We start from the raw sequence: 14,156 nt of genomic DNA, 5'->3' as shown, positions 1-14,156 counted from the left end.
TTCTGCAGGATCTGGCGATGAAATTCTGGTCTTTCTTAAATCTCAGGGTTTGGTTGGAGGTATCAATTTTTTTTAAATACTGTGACATAACACCCATTTTATAATAATAGCAGCTTTTCAACCAAAGGTCTGTATGTGTGCATACTTGAATGAGGTAGCTGAACATTTCTGCTTTTACCGGTTTTGATGCAGTGTAAACCTCAGAGCTCCTGGGTGGGCATCTTCTGCGGTACCTTTTGTGGTTGCTTTGTCCTATGGTAATTTAAAACAACAGCAAAACCCAGCATGCACAATGTATGTTCTAATACTACTGCATAAGAATGAGAGTTCAGCTGGACTTGCTGACTGTCATTTAGGAGAACTTGAAGTTTAATGAAATGTGTAATGTAGGATTAATTTCATTTTGCTTTAATGAGATTTCTCGCACACTTGGGAACTTTAGGAGATGCGCTTGTGTGTTTAGGCAAGTTGTGGGTTCTCATCCTGAGAAAAGCTCGCACAGCGGACAAAAGGAATCCACTAGTAAAATGGGCATATTTGAAGTGCAATTCATTGATATAATCAATATCATATACGTTTGACATTACAGGACTTTACAGCAAAGTCAGTCTGAAAAGCTAAAATCAGTGTACCTTTAAAAAAATGAAACTTTCTTATTAACTTATACACTTTAGGACATATTAAATTTCCTTTAAAAGACTTTTACACTCCTCCTGTGTTTTATTTGCCCATCTTTGGAGTTGACCTGAGGCTAAACTCATTGCCTAATAGGGGGATTTTATTTTTGTCTGTAAGTTAATATCTCCCCGTTTAGTTTCAGATTTGCCGATCTGTTGTTAATGAAAATCTCTTGCACAATCTAGGGAAAGATTACGTGAGCTCCTGAAGATTTATGTGAACAGGTTGTAGTTTGTCATCAATAAAACAGTGGAACAGGCTGTAGAAACCACTATCAAATCTACAAAACAGCTGGAGAAAGGGGGTTTTCCCCTTCAATCTTACCGGTCTCAGTGAGGATTATTTGTAACAATAAATACACACTCCAAGACTGGCTTTATTGCAGTGCGACTGTAGATTTAGATAGCTTTGAAAACTAAAAGGTTAAGATTTATTTGTAATGTAATAAACCACCTGCTTACATACACTGTTCATGGGGAGGAGATGCCGAAGTACAGTTGTGCTTCTCTGAGCCTCTGTGATTTAATCCTCAACACTTGTCCCTGCGTAGTGCTTGTGTCTTCAAAGCAACTTAATAAACATCGGTCTTTGTGACTCAGTGCGAGGTTGGCAGACACAGATCTACGGCTTAATATCCTGTAAATCAGCCTACATATACCAAGAACATTATGGAGGTGCTCAACACGGGAGTTCATTTCAAAATGGAGGAAAATTTGTTAATCTCCATTGGCTGTGATTTTCAATTCTAATCACTCGGCTGCAACTTCAGCACTTCTGCAAAAATATGAGCAGTCTGCATCATTACTTGAATTTCAATGTAGAAGTTTCCGTTTCACCCAGTCTTTTCATTAGTCTTCTGCGCTGTGTCCTATTAGTGCTCTGGAAAAGGGCATCGACAACATTATTAGGTTTGAATGGCTTTCCGTCTCTATTTACTGATCGTATTGCAAATGTACACCCCAAAATCTCTTTGAGATTGGTACCTTAGCTGTATCTCGTTGCAAACGGGTTAGTAAAGAGAATTTCCTTTCTGAGAAAAGTTCACAGTGTGTTTGTTGTTTTGGTTTGGTGGGGTTTTTTTTAAGGCACAGAAAGCACGCGTAAGAAATAGGAAAAAATGAAAAAGGTAAGGATGCAGAAGTAAGGAAAAAGGATCACACGCCCACGTTGCTTTGAGTTGGGTTGTGTAGTATGGGGGAAGGCACTGGTGATGAGGGGCTGGGATTCCCTTTCTGCTTATAGACTCATCGCACACATGCAGATGTTTGTCTTGCTGTAGACAGGGTTGCTAAAATGATCTGGGTCGAAAACAAAGATCCTCATTTTATTAAAGCCACATTTTATCAATGCAGTGAACTTGAAGACAGAGGTGGGAATGAATGGGAGATTGAGCTGATTTAAACAGCGAAAATATCTTTGAATTGACAACGGACATAAATTGAAAGAAATGACAGATGCTGACTGGATATAGGGTAAAAAGCCTTTTTGCTGTTAGGACAATCATGCATTGGTGCGGGATGCCCGTGGATGTCGTGTGGTCTGTGTCCACGTGGCTGGATAAAGCCCTGAGCAACCCGCTCTGTCCTCAGAGCTGCCCTGTTTTAATTAGTAGCTTGGACCAGAGACTTCCTGATGTCCCTTCCAACCTGAATTATCCATGCACTTCCATTTGTTTTGTTGTATAGCAGTTTTGAATTACTGAGGTTCTAAAAAGGGAAAATGAGAATAACTGTCTATAGAGTCTGCATTACCCAAATGAGAGTGACTGATTTCTCTGTCATTGCTTAGCTGTTTTCTTTTAGTGTTTTACCTACGAATGCGTATATAAAATGCATTAAGTAGGAAAGGCTAGCAGGTCTTCCTGATTTCCATAGTTTAGAGTGGGAGTTGTGTCCACGACTGAACGTTCACCCCTTGTACTTCTAAAAGTCCTTGGTATCTGTAATAGGCTCACATGGAAATCAACAGACAGCTTGCTTTTTTCCTTGAAATATGAACCCATTTGATTACCTCACACACTACAGCCTATTCTAATATCCTACTGTGTTTACTGAGGAGTACCTGTGCATCTAAGTGTGGGTGGTTTTTTCTTTCCCCTCTTGTTATAATTCAGTTCGAATAAGGAGAAAATCGAGACGGCGCTCACAGTGGGGCAAAGGCATTATTAAGAAGAGGAAAGTCAATAATTTAAAGAAAGATGAAGATGATGCAAAGTTTGCCGATGATGAAAATCACGGAGAGGACAGTAAATTGCTGGAAAATGGAGAGCTGGAGATCAGTACTGACTGCATTGAAGAGAACGGAGAGGAAACAGGAGATCTCTCTATGACAAATGATGAATCCTCTTGTGATATTATGGATATAGATGCCGAGCAGAGGCTTAACAATGGAACATCAGGAAAGGAAAACAATTTTGCATCCACAGAAGAAGAGAGCTCAAATGAATCTCTCTTAATAACCGACAGTGTTACCCTGAGTGCTGAAAAGGAATTAAGGAAGGATTCTGCATCGAAAGGGGACTGTGTGAATGGAGAGACATCTGCACACAGCGCGGAGGGCGTTGCTGCTCCAGCGTGTCACAACGGGAAGATGGAAACAGTCGATGCTGCTTCACCCTGTGACAACAGCGATAGGTCTGGTAACAAACAAAAATCTCCATCTGAAGATCAGCCAAAGGAGAAAACAGAAGGTTCCACTGAAAGTCAAGGATCTGATCCGGTGAAAGCTGAGTTACCACATTGCAGCAATAATGAAAAAACACTACAGAGCACAGACATTGAAACGAAAGATGCTGAAGCAGATAAAGAAGGTATAGCTTGTTTTCAGTGTTTCTGTCCTTAGTGTCCAAGTTAATAAGTGTGTTTTTAATTGTAAGATATTACAATTATTATTATATGATAATATTTTATGAACAGCTGTCTAATTATTTGAAACTTCCAGTGTGTTTACAACATTCAGTTCTACATAGTTAATTTAGAAGTTCACCCTTGACCTGTGGTAATGTTATCTTAGACAAGTAAGTATATATCCATACTTAAAGTACTCTGTTTATTTTTGTTTGCTTTATGGGAAATACTGAAAATATGAGATAACATTTAAACAGTAATTGAAGACTTAAAAAATATTCTCAACGCAGATACAGGTACGTTTTCGCCTATATGTTCTATCTGATCTGTATTTTGATCTTTATTATATGTTTTGATTTGTTCTTAGAGATTTATGACAACAGTATCAGTATCATTGACATTGGATGAAGGACCATGGAAATACAGAATACATTCCTTTAAAAATATTTGTTAGTAGCATAAATTAAAGCGTTTTAACTAATAGCAAATGTCAGATAAACCACTGTTTATCTAATGGAGAAGGTGTCAGGCTTTGGAGTCAGTCAACACAGTAACAGTGCAGCAAAAAGATAAGAGAAGGAGAAGGGAAATCCTGGTGGTGCATGAAAGAAGGGGCCATGTCCTTTGAAGACAAGAGACACAGTTTCCTCAGGGAAGAGAAATAAAAGCCTTATACATGATTGCCTTTTTAATTAGCTTTTCAGAATTATCTAAGAAAATGATGAAATCTGGACTTCAAAAGTTAGTGCTGAGATTTGCGAAGTAAATGAGCTTTAATGAGAGATCAGAATTCTGAGAATATCACTGTATACATGTTGGGTGTGTTTGTACATATGTATTTTTTCAAAGGCTGAGGAGAATCACAGAATCATAGTATACCAAGTTGGAAGGGACCATGAGAATAAGAGAAGAAAGGTCCTAAAAATATCAGAAGAGTGTGATGTATGATAAGAGCCTTTACATTTCTAAATGTAGTAGTTTAATTTTGTGTATGTTAAGGGTGGTTATAATGACAAGGGGTCCTCAGAAAAAAATCAAATGAGAATTTGATTCACTAAGGCAGGAAGATTTTAAGTGGTCAGCTTAAGATCTGAACTTCACTTAGAATTTGAAGTTGCTTAGTAGAAATGATAAAATGGAAAAGCTTTTCTGGTTATGTTCAGTTTTCTGTTGGGACTTTGCAGTTCAGTTTTGAAGATTACCAGTTTCACCTGTGTTTCTTGAACTGTGGTTTTGTGCACCTATAAACATTCAGAATTCTGCAAAGCTGACGAATAATGTGCATCGCTACAATCGTGCTTGTTTGGTTCAGAAAAAGCCGACAAACCAAACAAGCAAAATCAAACCAAAGTGAAGAAACAAGCTGTTCATTTTGAGAGGCTGACAGTGCTGATAACTGTTTTTCCAATTACAGGTGTACTCAAAAGCAAGAAAACACGCAAAGCTGTTGCGGAACAGTCAAAGCCCACAAGTTTGGAGCAGGTCCCAGAGGAACCATCGGATCCCTTACCCTCTGTAGTTGTTGACCACGACAGACTAAAGGTAATGGAGCCGAAAAATAAACTGAACTGTTAACAGACTCCATGAAAAACGCTGTTTCTCTCTGTTTGAAGCAACATTTCCGTCATTTTTGACTGCAAACAAGTATTGTGGCCACAGCAACTTTTGAAGATGGTTTGTCAATTGGTGTTTTTTGGATGGCAAGTTAATAAAACTACTTTATCCTTACTGTCCCATCATTCCTACCTTAACAAATCCAGTAATGGCACAGCAGTCCAGTCTTTTAATTGCAGTTTTTGCAGGTACTCATATGTGTTAATTGGACATGCCAGTTACTGAGGAACTGCTGGGTGCCTACTAATTAGGAGTTAACATCATCTTTTGCCTTCCCATGTACTTGGTGGAAAGAACCGTTAGTGGATTGGAGAGCAAATTGGAATTTGTGCTGATGTTTTGGCGTCAGACTGAACCCCTGCTAGTTAATTTTCTCTCAGTTTTGTGTCTTTTATAGCGAAGTTACAACAGAATTTGCTGTCTTCTGTTGTAGAAACTAGCTTGACCTACTATGAAATGTAGATCCCATTTGTTGTGGAGTACAGATGATCTCTTTGGAATCAATAGGAGCATTATTAAATTTTACTCTCTGCTACTATGTAAAATACACACTTTTACCTTTTGCTTATGAGCAGTTTTAGATGTGTTGTACTCCCTCTTCTTTTATTGTACCATTTTTTGACATTTGTCAAATTCCAGACATGTTTCCATCTAGTATTTCTTACCATTTCATGCCACTGCAAGTTCTTAAAAATGTCTGCTTTAGCTATCAAGGCAGTGTTTATGGTTTGTTTTGCTGTAATTATTGACCAAGTTGAAACAAGATGAAGTATCTTTCAAACAGAACAAACATTGCCCCAGCTATACTGAGTATAAAATCTAAGACAAGGAAGAAAGTGTGGGTGCACACAGAGAAGTGAGAAAAGAGACATTGAGTCCTTCTGGATCTACATGGAAGCAGAGGCCTTACTGATAGACAGGTGTGACCCATTTTGTTTGTATGAATGCCTCCAAAATAGGGCTTCAGAAGGAGATCGTGTTTCTAATTTCTCCTTTAAAAAGAAGAAAAAGCGATTATGAAAACCCTCTTCATCTCTTGTTGTTCCAACAGAAACTGCTTGATTTGGTGGTTAAGAAAAGTGACAACCTGACTGTTGACCAACTTGAGAGATTGTATTCGCTCCTCAGTCAGTGCATCTACAGACATCGCAGAGACTATGACAAATCACAGCTTATAGAGGTGATGTTGTGCAGTTACTTTTATTCTTTATCTGAATTTCGTGAAGCTGTTTTTTCAAGTATTGAGTTAAGCTATGAGTTTGTTGTTGTACTAGCAGGCAAAAGCTTCAAAGAGATTTTGAGAAAAGTATCTATAAACAGAAAAATTTAGTGTAGTAATGACGTAAAAAAAGAGGTTGTTTCTAATAATACTTTCCTCAGAATAGGATTAAGAATTTAACCTAAAAGAATGGAGGAAAAAGAGGAGAGAATACAGCAGCACATGCTAGCGGAGTAAAAATAGGGTAGAAGCAGTTTCAACATTTGAGGTATGAGTAACAATGGATGTAGCAGCTATTTTATAGGCACATAGAGGCCATGTTGCTGCAGTTGTGTAACTGGGCCAAAAAAACAATCCATACCTCTAGTCCATGCAGTTTACTGGTTGTGACTTTCATACAAGACCTTAAAAATTTACAGATGTTCTCTAGATGGGTAAATATACCCTTGAGAAAGTCTGGCGCAGCATGATGTAGGGCAGGAGGAAGAGCTGACACACCAGAATTCCGTGCTGCCATTCAGTGAGACCTGGTAGGCTGGAGGGCTGGGCAGAGAAGAACCTGATGAAGTTCAACAAGGGCAGGTATAGTGTCCGGCATCTGGGGAGGAACAGCCTCAGGCACCAGTACAGGTTGGGGCAGACCTGCTGGAAAGCAGCTCTGCAGAAGAGGACTTGGGAGTTCTGGTCAACAACAGGTTGACCATGAGCCAGCAATGTGCCCTTGTGGGCACGAAGGCCAATGGTACCTGGGGTGCATTAGGAAAAGTGTGACCAGCAGGTCGAGGGAGGTTGTTCCTCCCCCTCTATTCTGACCTGGTGAGGCCACATCTGCAGTTCTGTGTCCAGTTCTGGGCTCCCCAGTTTAAAAACGACAAGGAATTACTGGAGGGAGTCCAGCGAGGGCTATGAAGATGATGAGGGACCTGGAGCATCTTTTTTATGAGGAGACACTGAGAGAGCTGGGTCTGTTCAGCCTGGAGAAGAGAAGCTGAGAGGGGATCTTATTTATGGTTACAAATATCTCAAGGGTGGGTGTCAAGAGGATGGGCCAGACCCGTCAGTGCTGCCCAACGACAGGATGAGGGGCAACGGGCACAGACTGAAGCACAGGAGGTTCCATCTGAACATGAGGAGAAACTTCTTAACTTTGAGGTGCCAGAGCCCTGGACCAGGCTGCCCAGAGAGGCTGTGGAGTCTCCTTCTCTGGAGACATTCAAACCCACCTGGACACATTCCTGTGTGATCTGCTCTGGTGAACCTGCTTTAGCAGGTGGGTTGGACTGGATGATCTCCAGAGGTCCCTTCCAATCCCAACCATTCTGTGAAGGCAGTTGTTTGGTTTGCCATCATCCTTTGCCTCTAACATGTTTGCTACCAAAGGCCTCCTGTTTGCATCGACAGTGAGCTGGACATGTCACCATTGGCATAGGCCAATTGTAACTGTGGACATGCATCCCTCCAGTGTTGTTGTAGCTGTAGAGGGTTTTGGATCAACTGGATTCAACTGATAACCAGTCTTGCTAAAAAAAGGACCAGCAGTTGGTAGTTTCCAGTTGGGTGACAGAACACTATATATTTTTCTCCATAAATATTTTACAACAAAACCTGGAAAGGCCTTAGCGTAGGATATTGTAGAGTTCCTGCAAAATACTTTTCAAACCGTTTTTGTGCTAGTCCTCTGCCATCTTCACCTGAAAATATGTTGAAAATCTGTGCCAAATGTTAAGTAGATTAAAAAGACATTTATCCAGCAGGAGTACGGAGACTGATCTTTACCATGATTCTCCAGACTGTGCAGATATGTGTTTACATCTGGGTCACCAACAGCATGAATGTGCAGGAAGATGAATTTGTGCAGTGTGCCATCACAATACTTTCTTAATGCATGTTGAGTGCGTTAATTATGGAAGTGACCCTAATACCCTTGGATTTTCTGGGGGACTGTCACAGAGGAGCACTTTCCTGCATTAGTACTTTTTAATTAGTTTCTTTTGCCATATTTTGCTAGCAGGTAGCAGCTAATAAGCAGAAATGTCTATTTTCCTATTAATTCTTTGATCAGATTTTAAAAATATATATATCCCAGTAAATACATTTACATAACGTAACTTTGTGTGTATTTATGGATAATCGATGCTTTTGTGTCTTGCAGGAGATGGAAAGAACAGTCGTTGTGTTTGAAACATTCCTGTGAACTCGTCAAGATGGGTGGGTTTATCCTCTCAAACTGCTCACGGGAGAGCAGTCCTCTGAGCCATTCAGTTCCCATTTGCACCAAGCACGTGCAGAGCCTTGGTCTTAAGTGCTCTCTCTTTTTTTTTTTCTTTCTGTTGAATTTGGTGCTATTGTCTCAGGTACCTGAAACCAACCAGCCTACAAGAACCAAACGGAACTTCATATAGTTGTATCTGATATAAATAAAGAATACAATGCCACAGCTTGGAGATTTTTGGTGCTACAGAAACTGTTCTCATTTCTGCTCTTGTTCACTCTACATGCATTATCTTTGGGGAAACTTCAGGCAAAGTGGAGACCAACACATACAAGAGAACTGGAAAGAGCAGATCTAAGTTGAATATTTTTAAACAGGCAACCTTTCTTATTTTTTTTTCCAATTTTTCTCTTCTCTGGGGTAACGGACAAAAAAAATCTGTTCTAAAGAAGGCAATGATGCATTGTGGTAGGAATCTTGAGTAACTGGATGTACAGTGATTTGAAGATGAGGCTCTGTAGAACTGCCTTTAATGTGCCTTTTAGTCAATTGAGAAAGATGAGGCTAATCAATTGGTTTGGATTATAGCAAATGGCAATGTTAGAAAGCTGTCTTCAGAATGAAGATCTGCAAAAGAATGATTTGTATTCTCTTCATTGGATGGCAACCGGTGTTATGGTTCTATAATGCCTGTCTTACTCTACAGAACTAAACTAAGACACACTGAAAAAGCCACATACTTTACCAAAATGGTGAAATTCCTTTTTCATTGGTGTATATTTGTTTCAGAAACAAGTTACACAGTGAAACTCTTCTGTGTTGCTAAAAATGAAGCATTTTCCCACCATCTCCTTGTTTTCCATTTTGAGTTCTTTAAGAAAACCAAGTTTAATACTGGCAGGTTTCCTTGTGAAGTTCCGTGTTTGTAACATAGCTTGGACTGTGCAGTGCAGGTAAGAAGACACTATAGTTGGTCGAAGTCCTGGAGCCCAAGCTCGCCTGAAAATAAACCTTAAACCAGGCTTCACAGCGGGGTCCGTGTGAAGCATTGTTGGTGCGGGGGATCGAAGGATGGTCTTTTGACTCGATCTGGTTGGCCCAAAGTTCGCTGGGTCTGAATGGTGTAGTTCAAAACCTTTCCCTTCTGGAAACTGGAGAGAACAGTCTAGGCAGTTTCAAGGAAAAACAAAACAGAAATAAAACATATTTTATCACAAGCTCAGCATTAAAACATTACCTGGGCTGATTTATTTCAGACCTACATGGAAAGTGTTTTAGAGACGTTGGTGTCGCCGTCGTTAACCATTCATTGTGACTGTCCCTACGTAGCTGCCGAAGTGTCTTTCCAGAAATATGCAACGCAGTGTGATTAGTTTTTAATTAGAGAAAACAGTCTTGGACTACTGCAGAGATACTGAGCTACCTCAGCTTTTTGTATTTTAGTTACCAACAGTGTTCATGGAGGACTTGTGGTCGCTCTGCTCCCATTTCCAACCCGAAGAAGCGAGGTACGTGTCTCCACCTCGATGGCTGATCGTAGTGTAGTGCTGCAGAGAAACAACCTGGGCCTTGGGCTGCTGCAGTAATCCAAAGTGCTTTGTATATTATGATTAAAACAATTCCACCCTAGTTCTTGTTCTCCCCCCGAATGCCGCTGTTTTTCTTTCTAGCTGATGTCAGGAGAAGGTTTTAAGGATTCATGTACATCTAGTTACACTTTCTAAATGCAACCCATGCAGAAACACTGTATTTTTTAGGTGGGAAAGTGCGATTAAAAAACAACAAAACCAAGCAGAAAACACATCTTAAATGAGATTCTTTGATCTCAGATTTGATTAATGGGATTTTTTTCCATGTTTTGTTTAGTATTTATTAGCATCATACCTGTTTGAGATATTTTTGTGTCTGGTACATTAACAGCATTTTGTATTTTGATGGGAATTGTTACAAACTTTAAGATTTGATTAAATGAAATGTAGCAGATCTTTTGTAGCAAGTTTCTGATAAAAGGGGGTTTTGCAAGTCTCAGGTTCTTGCTGCAGAATTTTTTAAAAATATTTATTCCAGTTTCACTTACTCAAAGGAGTTTTTGTTCAAGTAACAGCAGCACTTGTGGAAGATAAAACCGCATACGTTTTTAAGAAGATAATAAATTTATATGAATTAAAACAGTTGAGAATTTTAGTCACCAGTGAGCGCGAAAAGCAAGTTTGAACTAATGCCTAGCATTAAAAATGGTTCTAAAAGGTCAGGTTTCTAAAGGAAAATTTTTACTGTCAGTTGTTGGTTGGGAAAAATCGTTAAGAGGCAACTTTACTTATTAAGGAGCTGCCATGTTGTCTTAGAGAAAAGTAGCTGATATCAGATGTTCTAGTGGACAGCTTACCTAAAATGATATATACTCGCCTTCCTAGCCCAAATAACCACATTCAGTTTTTGTTTTCCTTTACAGATGTCTGGTGGTTATAGCGTTAAAACAGCTGTTAATCTGTCCATGTGGTCTAAACTTGTTTACTCTTTGTATGTTTTTAATTTTTTATTATTATTATTATTTTTTGCCACATAGCACTGGCAAGAGTTTGTACAAATTGACCCCTCTCTTCCTTGTTTCTTGTTGTGAGAATTGCAAATAAACTCCTGTGTGAGTCCTTGTGCTGGGGTCGGTGGAACGAAGGAGCTTCCTGGGGCTGGTGGGGCTGTTTTGGAGATAATAGAGTTGCTCTTGGGTGAAGTTGATGGCTATGGAGTTAATTGTATTTGCAAGCTTGAATTTCACCTGTGATCATTTTTTTGGTTTCGTTTTGTGTCCTCTATATTGTTACTTGATTTCCTCATATGCCAATGTATTTATAGGATTACTGTTTTTTGTAATATCTTGTCTTCCTTTTTTTTTTTTTTTTTTTTTTAATTAATTTGGTGGATCAGCTCAGGTTTTACCTTCAGGCTCCTGAATGGCAGCTCCTGCAGCTGATAGTCATTTATTTTGGTTTTATTTTATTTTGTAATCGCAACGTAAGCTTGAATTTGGGCTTGTACTTGCATCTTTTGTATCTTGTACATTGGGTTCTTTAGACATTGGGGAGTCCTGTTTGGTTTCATTAACGTGTGTCTACTTGGTGGATTAAGTAGACTTCCTTCATCAACTATGGTATATTTTGGATTCTATAGTTTTATTCAGAACTGTGTTTAAATTGATGTTTTGCATTTTGGCTTCATTTTATGTTAGTTTGAAGTAAGTTATTTAATTTTTTTTTTTTTTTGAATTTCTGGAAATTTTGAACATTTTACTGTAATTTGTAATATAACTGCTGTGAAATACTTGAATAAAGGTGACAAGAAAACACAGCTTTAGCTCCTTCAAAAATGTGTTTAAAAAAATTGCCGCCTAAGAGCTAATTTCAGTCTTTTCCTTACCAGACCTCCTTGATTTTGCAGTTCGGGTGTTTTACTCAGGGATCTTGCTGTTTAGTTGTTTAATCTATTATTAATTTTGACTGACAAAGTGAAACGAGCATTGTACGTTGGTGAGTGAACAACGTATTTGTTATGATGTTAAGCGTTGTGCTTAGAAAACCTTTTCTGTTGTGTTGCAGCACATCACCCAGGTCTGTGTGTCAGCATCCAATACTGGAGTTTCTCAGTAGAGGTTTTTAAGGAAACACTGTCTTTTCTTCCTATCAAAATTCTTGAAGTTGTTCTTTTTGTGTGGTGGGGTTTTTTTTAAAGGTAAACTTTAATATATCTAGGAATTCCTTTAGTTCCCCTCCCAATAGCTCGTGCATAGGAGAGCAAGCTGCTGGAGGTTATGCAAGTGAAAAATCAGGCTGGAGAGTTGGGCAGGGAAAAACTTAATGAAATATAACAAGGGCAAGTGTAGAGTCTTGCATCTGGGTAGGAACAACCCCAGGTTCCAGTATAAGTTGGGGAATGACCTATTAGAGGGGGGAAGAGACCTGGACGTCCTGGGAACAGCAGGATGACCATGAGCCAGCACTGGGCCCTTGTGGCCAGGAAGGCCAATGGTACCTGGGGTGGATTAGAACGGGGGTGGTCAGTAGGTCAGAGAGGTTCTCCTGCCCCTCTGCTCTGCCCTGGTGAGACTGCATCTGGAATATTGTGTCCAGTTCTGGGCCCCTCAGTTCCAGAAGGACAGGGAACTGCTGGAGAGAGTCCAGCGTAGGGCAACAAAGATGATGAAGGGAGTGGAGCATCTCCCGTGTGAGGAAAGGCTGAGGGAGCTGGGGCTCTTTAGCTTGGAGGAAACTGAGGGGTGACCTCATTAATGTTTATAAATATCTAAAGGGTGAGTGTCATGAGGATGGAGCCAGGCTCTTCTCAGTGACAACCAATGATAGGACAAGGGGTAATGGGTACAAACTGGAACACAAAAGGTTCCACTTAAATTTGAGAAGAAACTTCTTCTCCGTGAGGGTGACAGACACTGGACCAGGCTGCCCAGTGGGGTTGTGGAGTCTCCTTCTCTGCAGACATTCAAACCCGCCTGGACACCTTCCTGTGTAACCTCATCTGGGTGTTCCTGCTCCGGCAGGGGGATTGGACTGGGTGAGCTTTTGAGGTCCCTTCCAGTCCCTGACATTCTGTGAGTCTGTGATATGAGAACTATGTTGGGAATTTATCCGGAGCTAGCAAACTGCATGTGATGTATACAATGTGGACCAGACTATGAGAAGCTGTTCTAAAGATTTTTTTATGGCCTGTCTTGAGGTGTAGGACCTACAACGTATCTGCTCCTTTTCCTTTCTGTGTTCTTAATCTCCAGGGCTCCTGTGCAAAAGGTTGATTGAGGAAGAGAGTAGTAATAACGTATGTCACATCTGACTCCAGTTCGCTCTTACACATGGCTTTGAAAGCACAATTAGGTATTAAATCTAAAAATAATTAAAATATTATAGAAATAATATATGCGTTATATATATTATATGAATATATTTTATATATTATAGATGTTATACATAAATGATATTGTGGATCTTTTTCTCTCCATCAGGAGTGGCAATGGCCGTATTCACAGAACACCTTCAGGCCCAATTTCTGACAGTGGCTGTAAAAATAATCAAAAGGGACAAAACTGATTTATTTGGGTGTTGACAAAAGGTTTGGATGTAAAAATATGTAGTGGAATTTGAATGGTGCTTCAAAACATGAATTAGAGAGGACTGGTTGGGTTGCATCATGTGTTGTCAGTAAAGCCGTAGTAAAAGCTTGTGCAACACTCAGCGTTTGTCAAGAGCTTGGTGCTTCACGCCACTCTCGGTTGCTGCCTTGAACATAATTTTCAAATGCAATTTCCCATATTTCCTTAAACTTGCAGTGTTGCACATCCTCTGCTTCCTCCTTTAAGCCCCTCAGATAATTTATTTAAATAAGCTAAAAAATGAGATCCTTTTATTCTGTTTCTCGCGTAGGATTTGGATTTGGACTTGTAATATGTGGGGCTTTAAGCTCGCACTGCGTGTGAATAAATTCCGCAGGCTAAATCAGTAAACTTATGAACTGATTAATGAAGCCAAACACTTCATTTTTTTTCTTCTCCTTTTATGCATCACTTGTGGTCATGTAACTATTA

General features: G+C 39.7%; 1 protein-coding gene across 2 annotated transcripts in view; it reads left to right on the top strand.

The window, feature by feature from the left end:
* The window catches only part of ATAD2B (ATPase family AAA domain containing 2B), an 88,445-nt gene extending 76,531 nt beyond the window's left edge, over positions 1-11,914 (top strand). For both annotated transcript variants that reach the window (XM_065834729.2, XM_065834727.2), the window contains exons 25-28: positions 2,792-3,487; positions 4,939-5,066; positions 6,190-6,318; positions 8,510-11,914. In XM_065834729.2, coding sequence (XP_065690801.2) covers positions 2,792-3,487; positions 4,939-5,066; positions 6,190-6,318; positions 8,510-8,551 — 995 coding nt within the window. In that variant the 3' untranslated portion in view covers positions 8,552-11,914. The remainder of the gene's footprint in view (positions 1-2,791; positions 3,488-4,938; positions 5,067-6,189; positions 6,319-8,509) is intronic.
* The last annotated feature ends 2,242 nt before the right edge of the window (positions 11,915-14,156 follow it).

This window comes from Patagioenas fasciata, chromosome 3 (genome assembly GCF_037038585.1).
Source record: "Patagioenas fasciata isolate bPatFas1 chromosome 3, bPatFas1.hap1, whole genome shotgun sequence".
Lineage (NCBI taxonomy): Eukaryota > Metazoa > Chordata > Aves > Columbiformes > Columbidae > Patagioenas > Patagioenas fasciata.
Note: the sequence above shows the minus strand (reverse complement) of the source record. Positions and strands in the feature narration are given on the sequence as shown.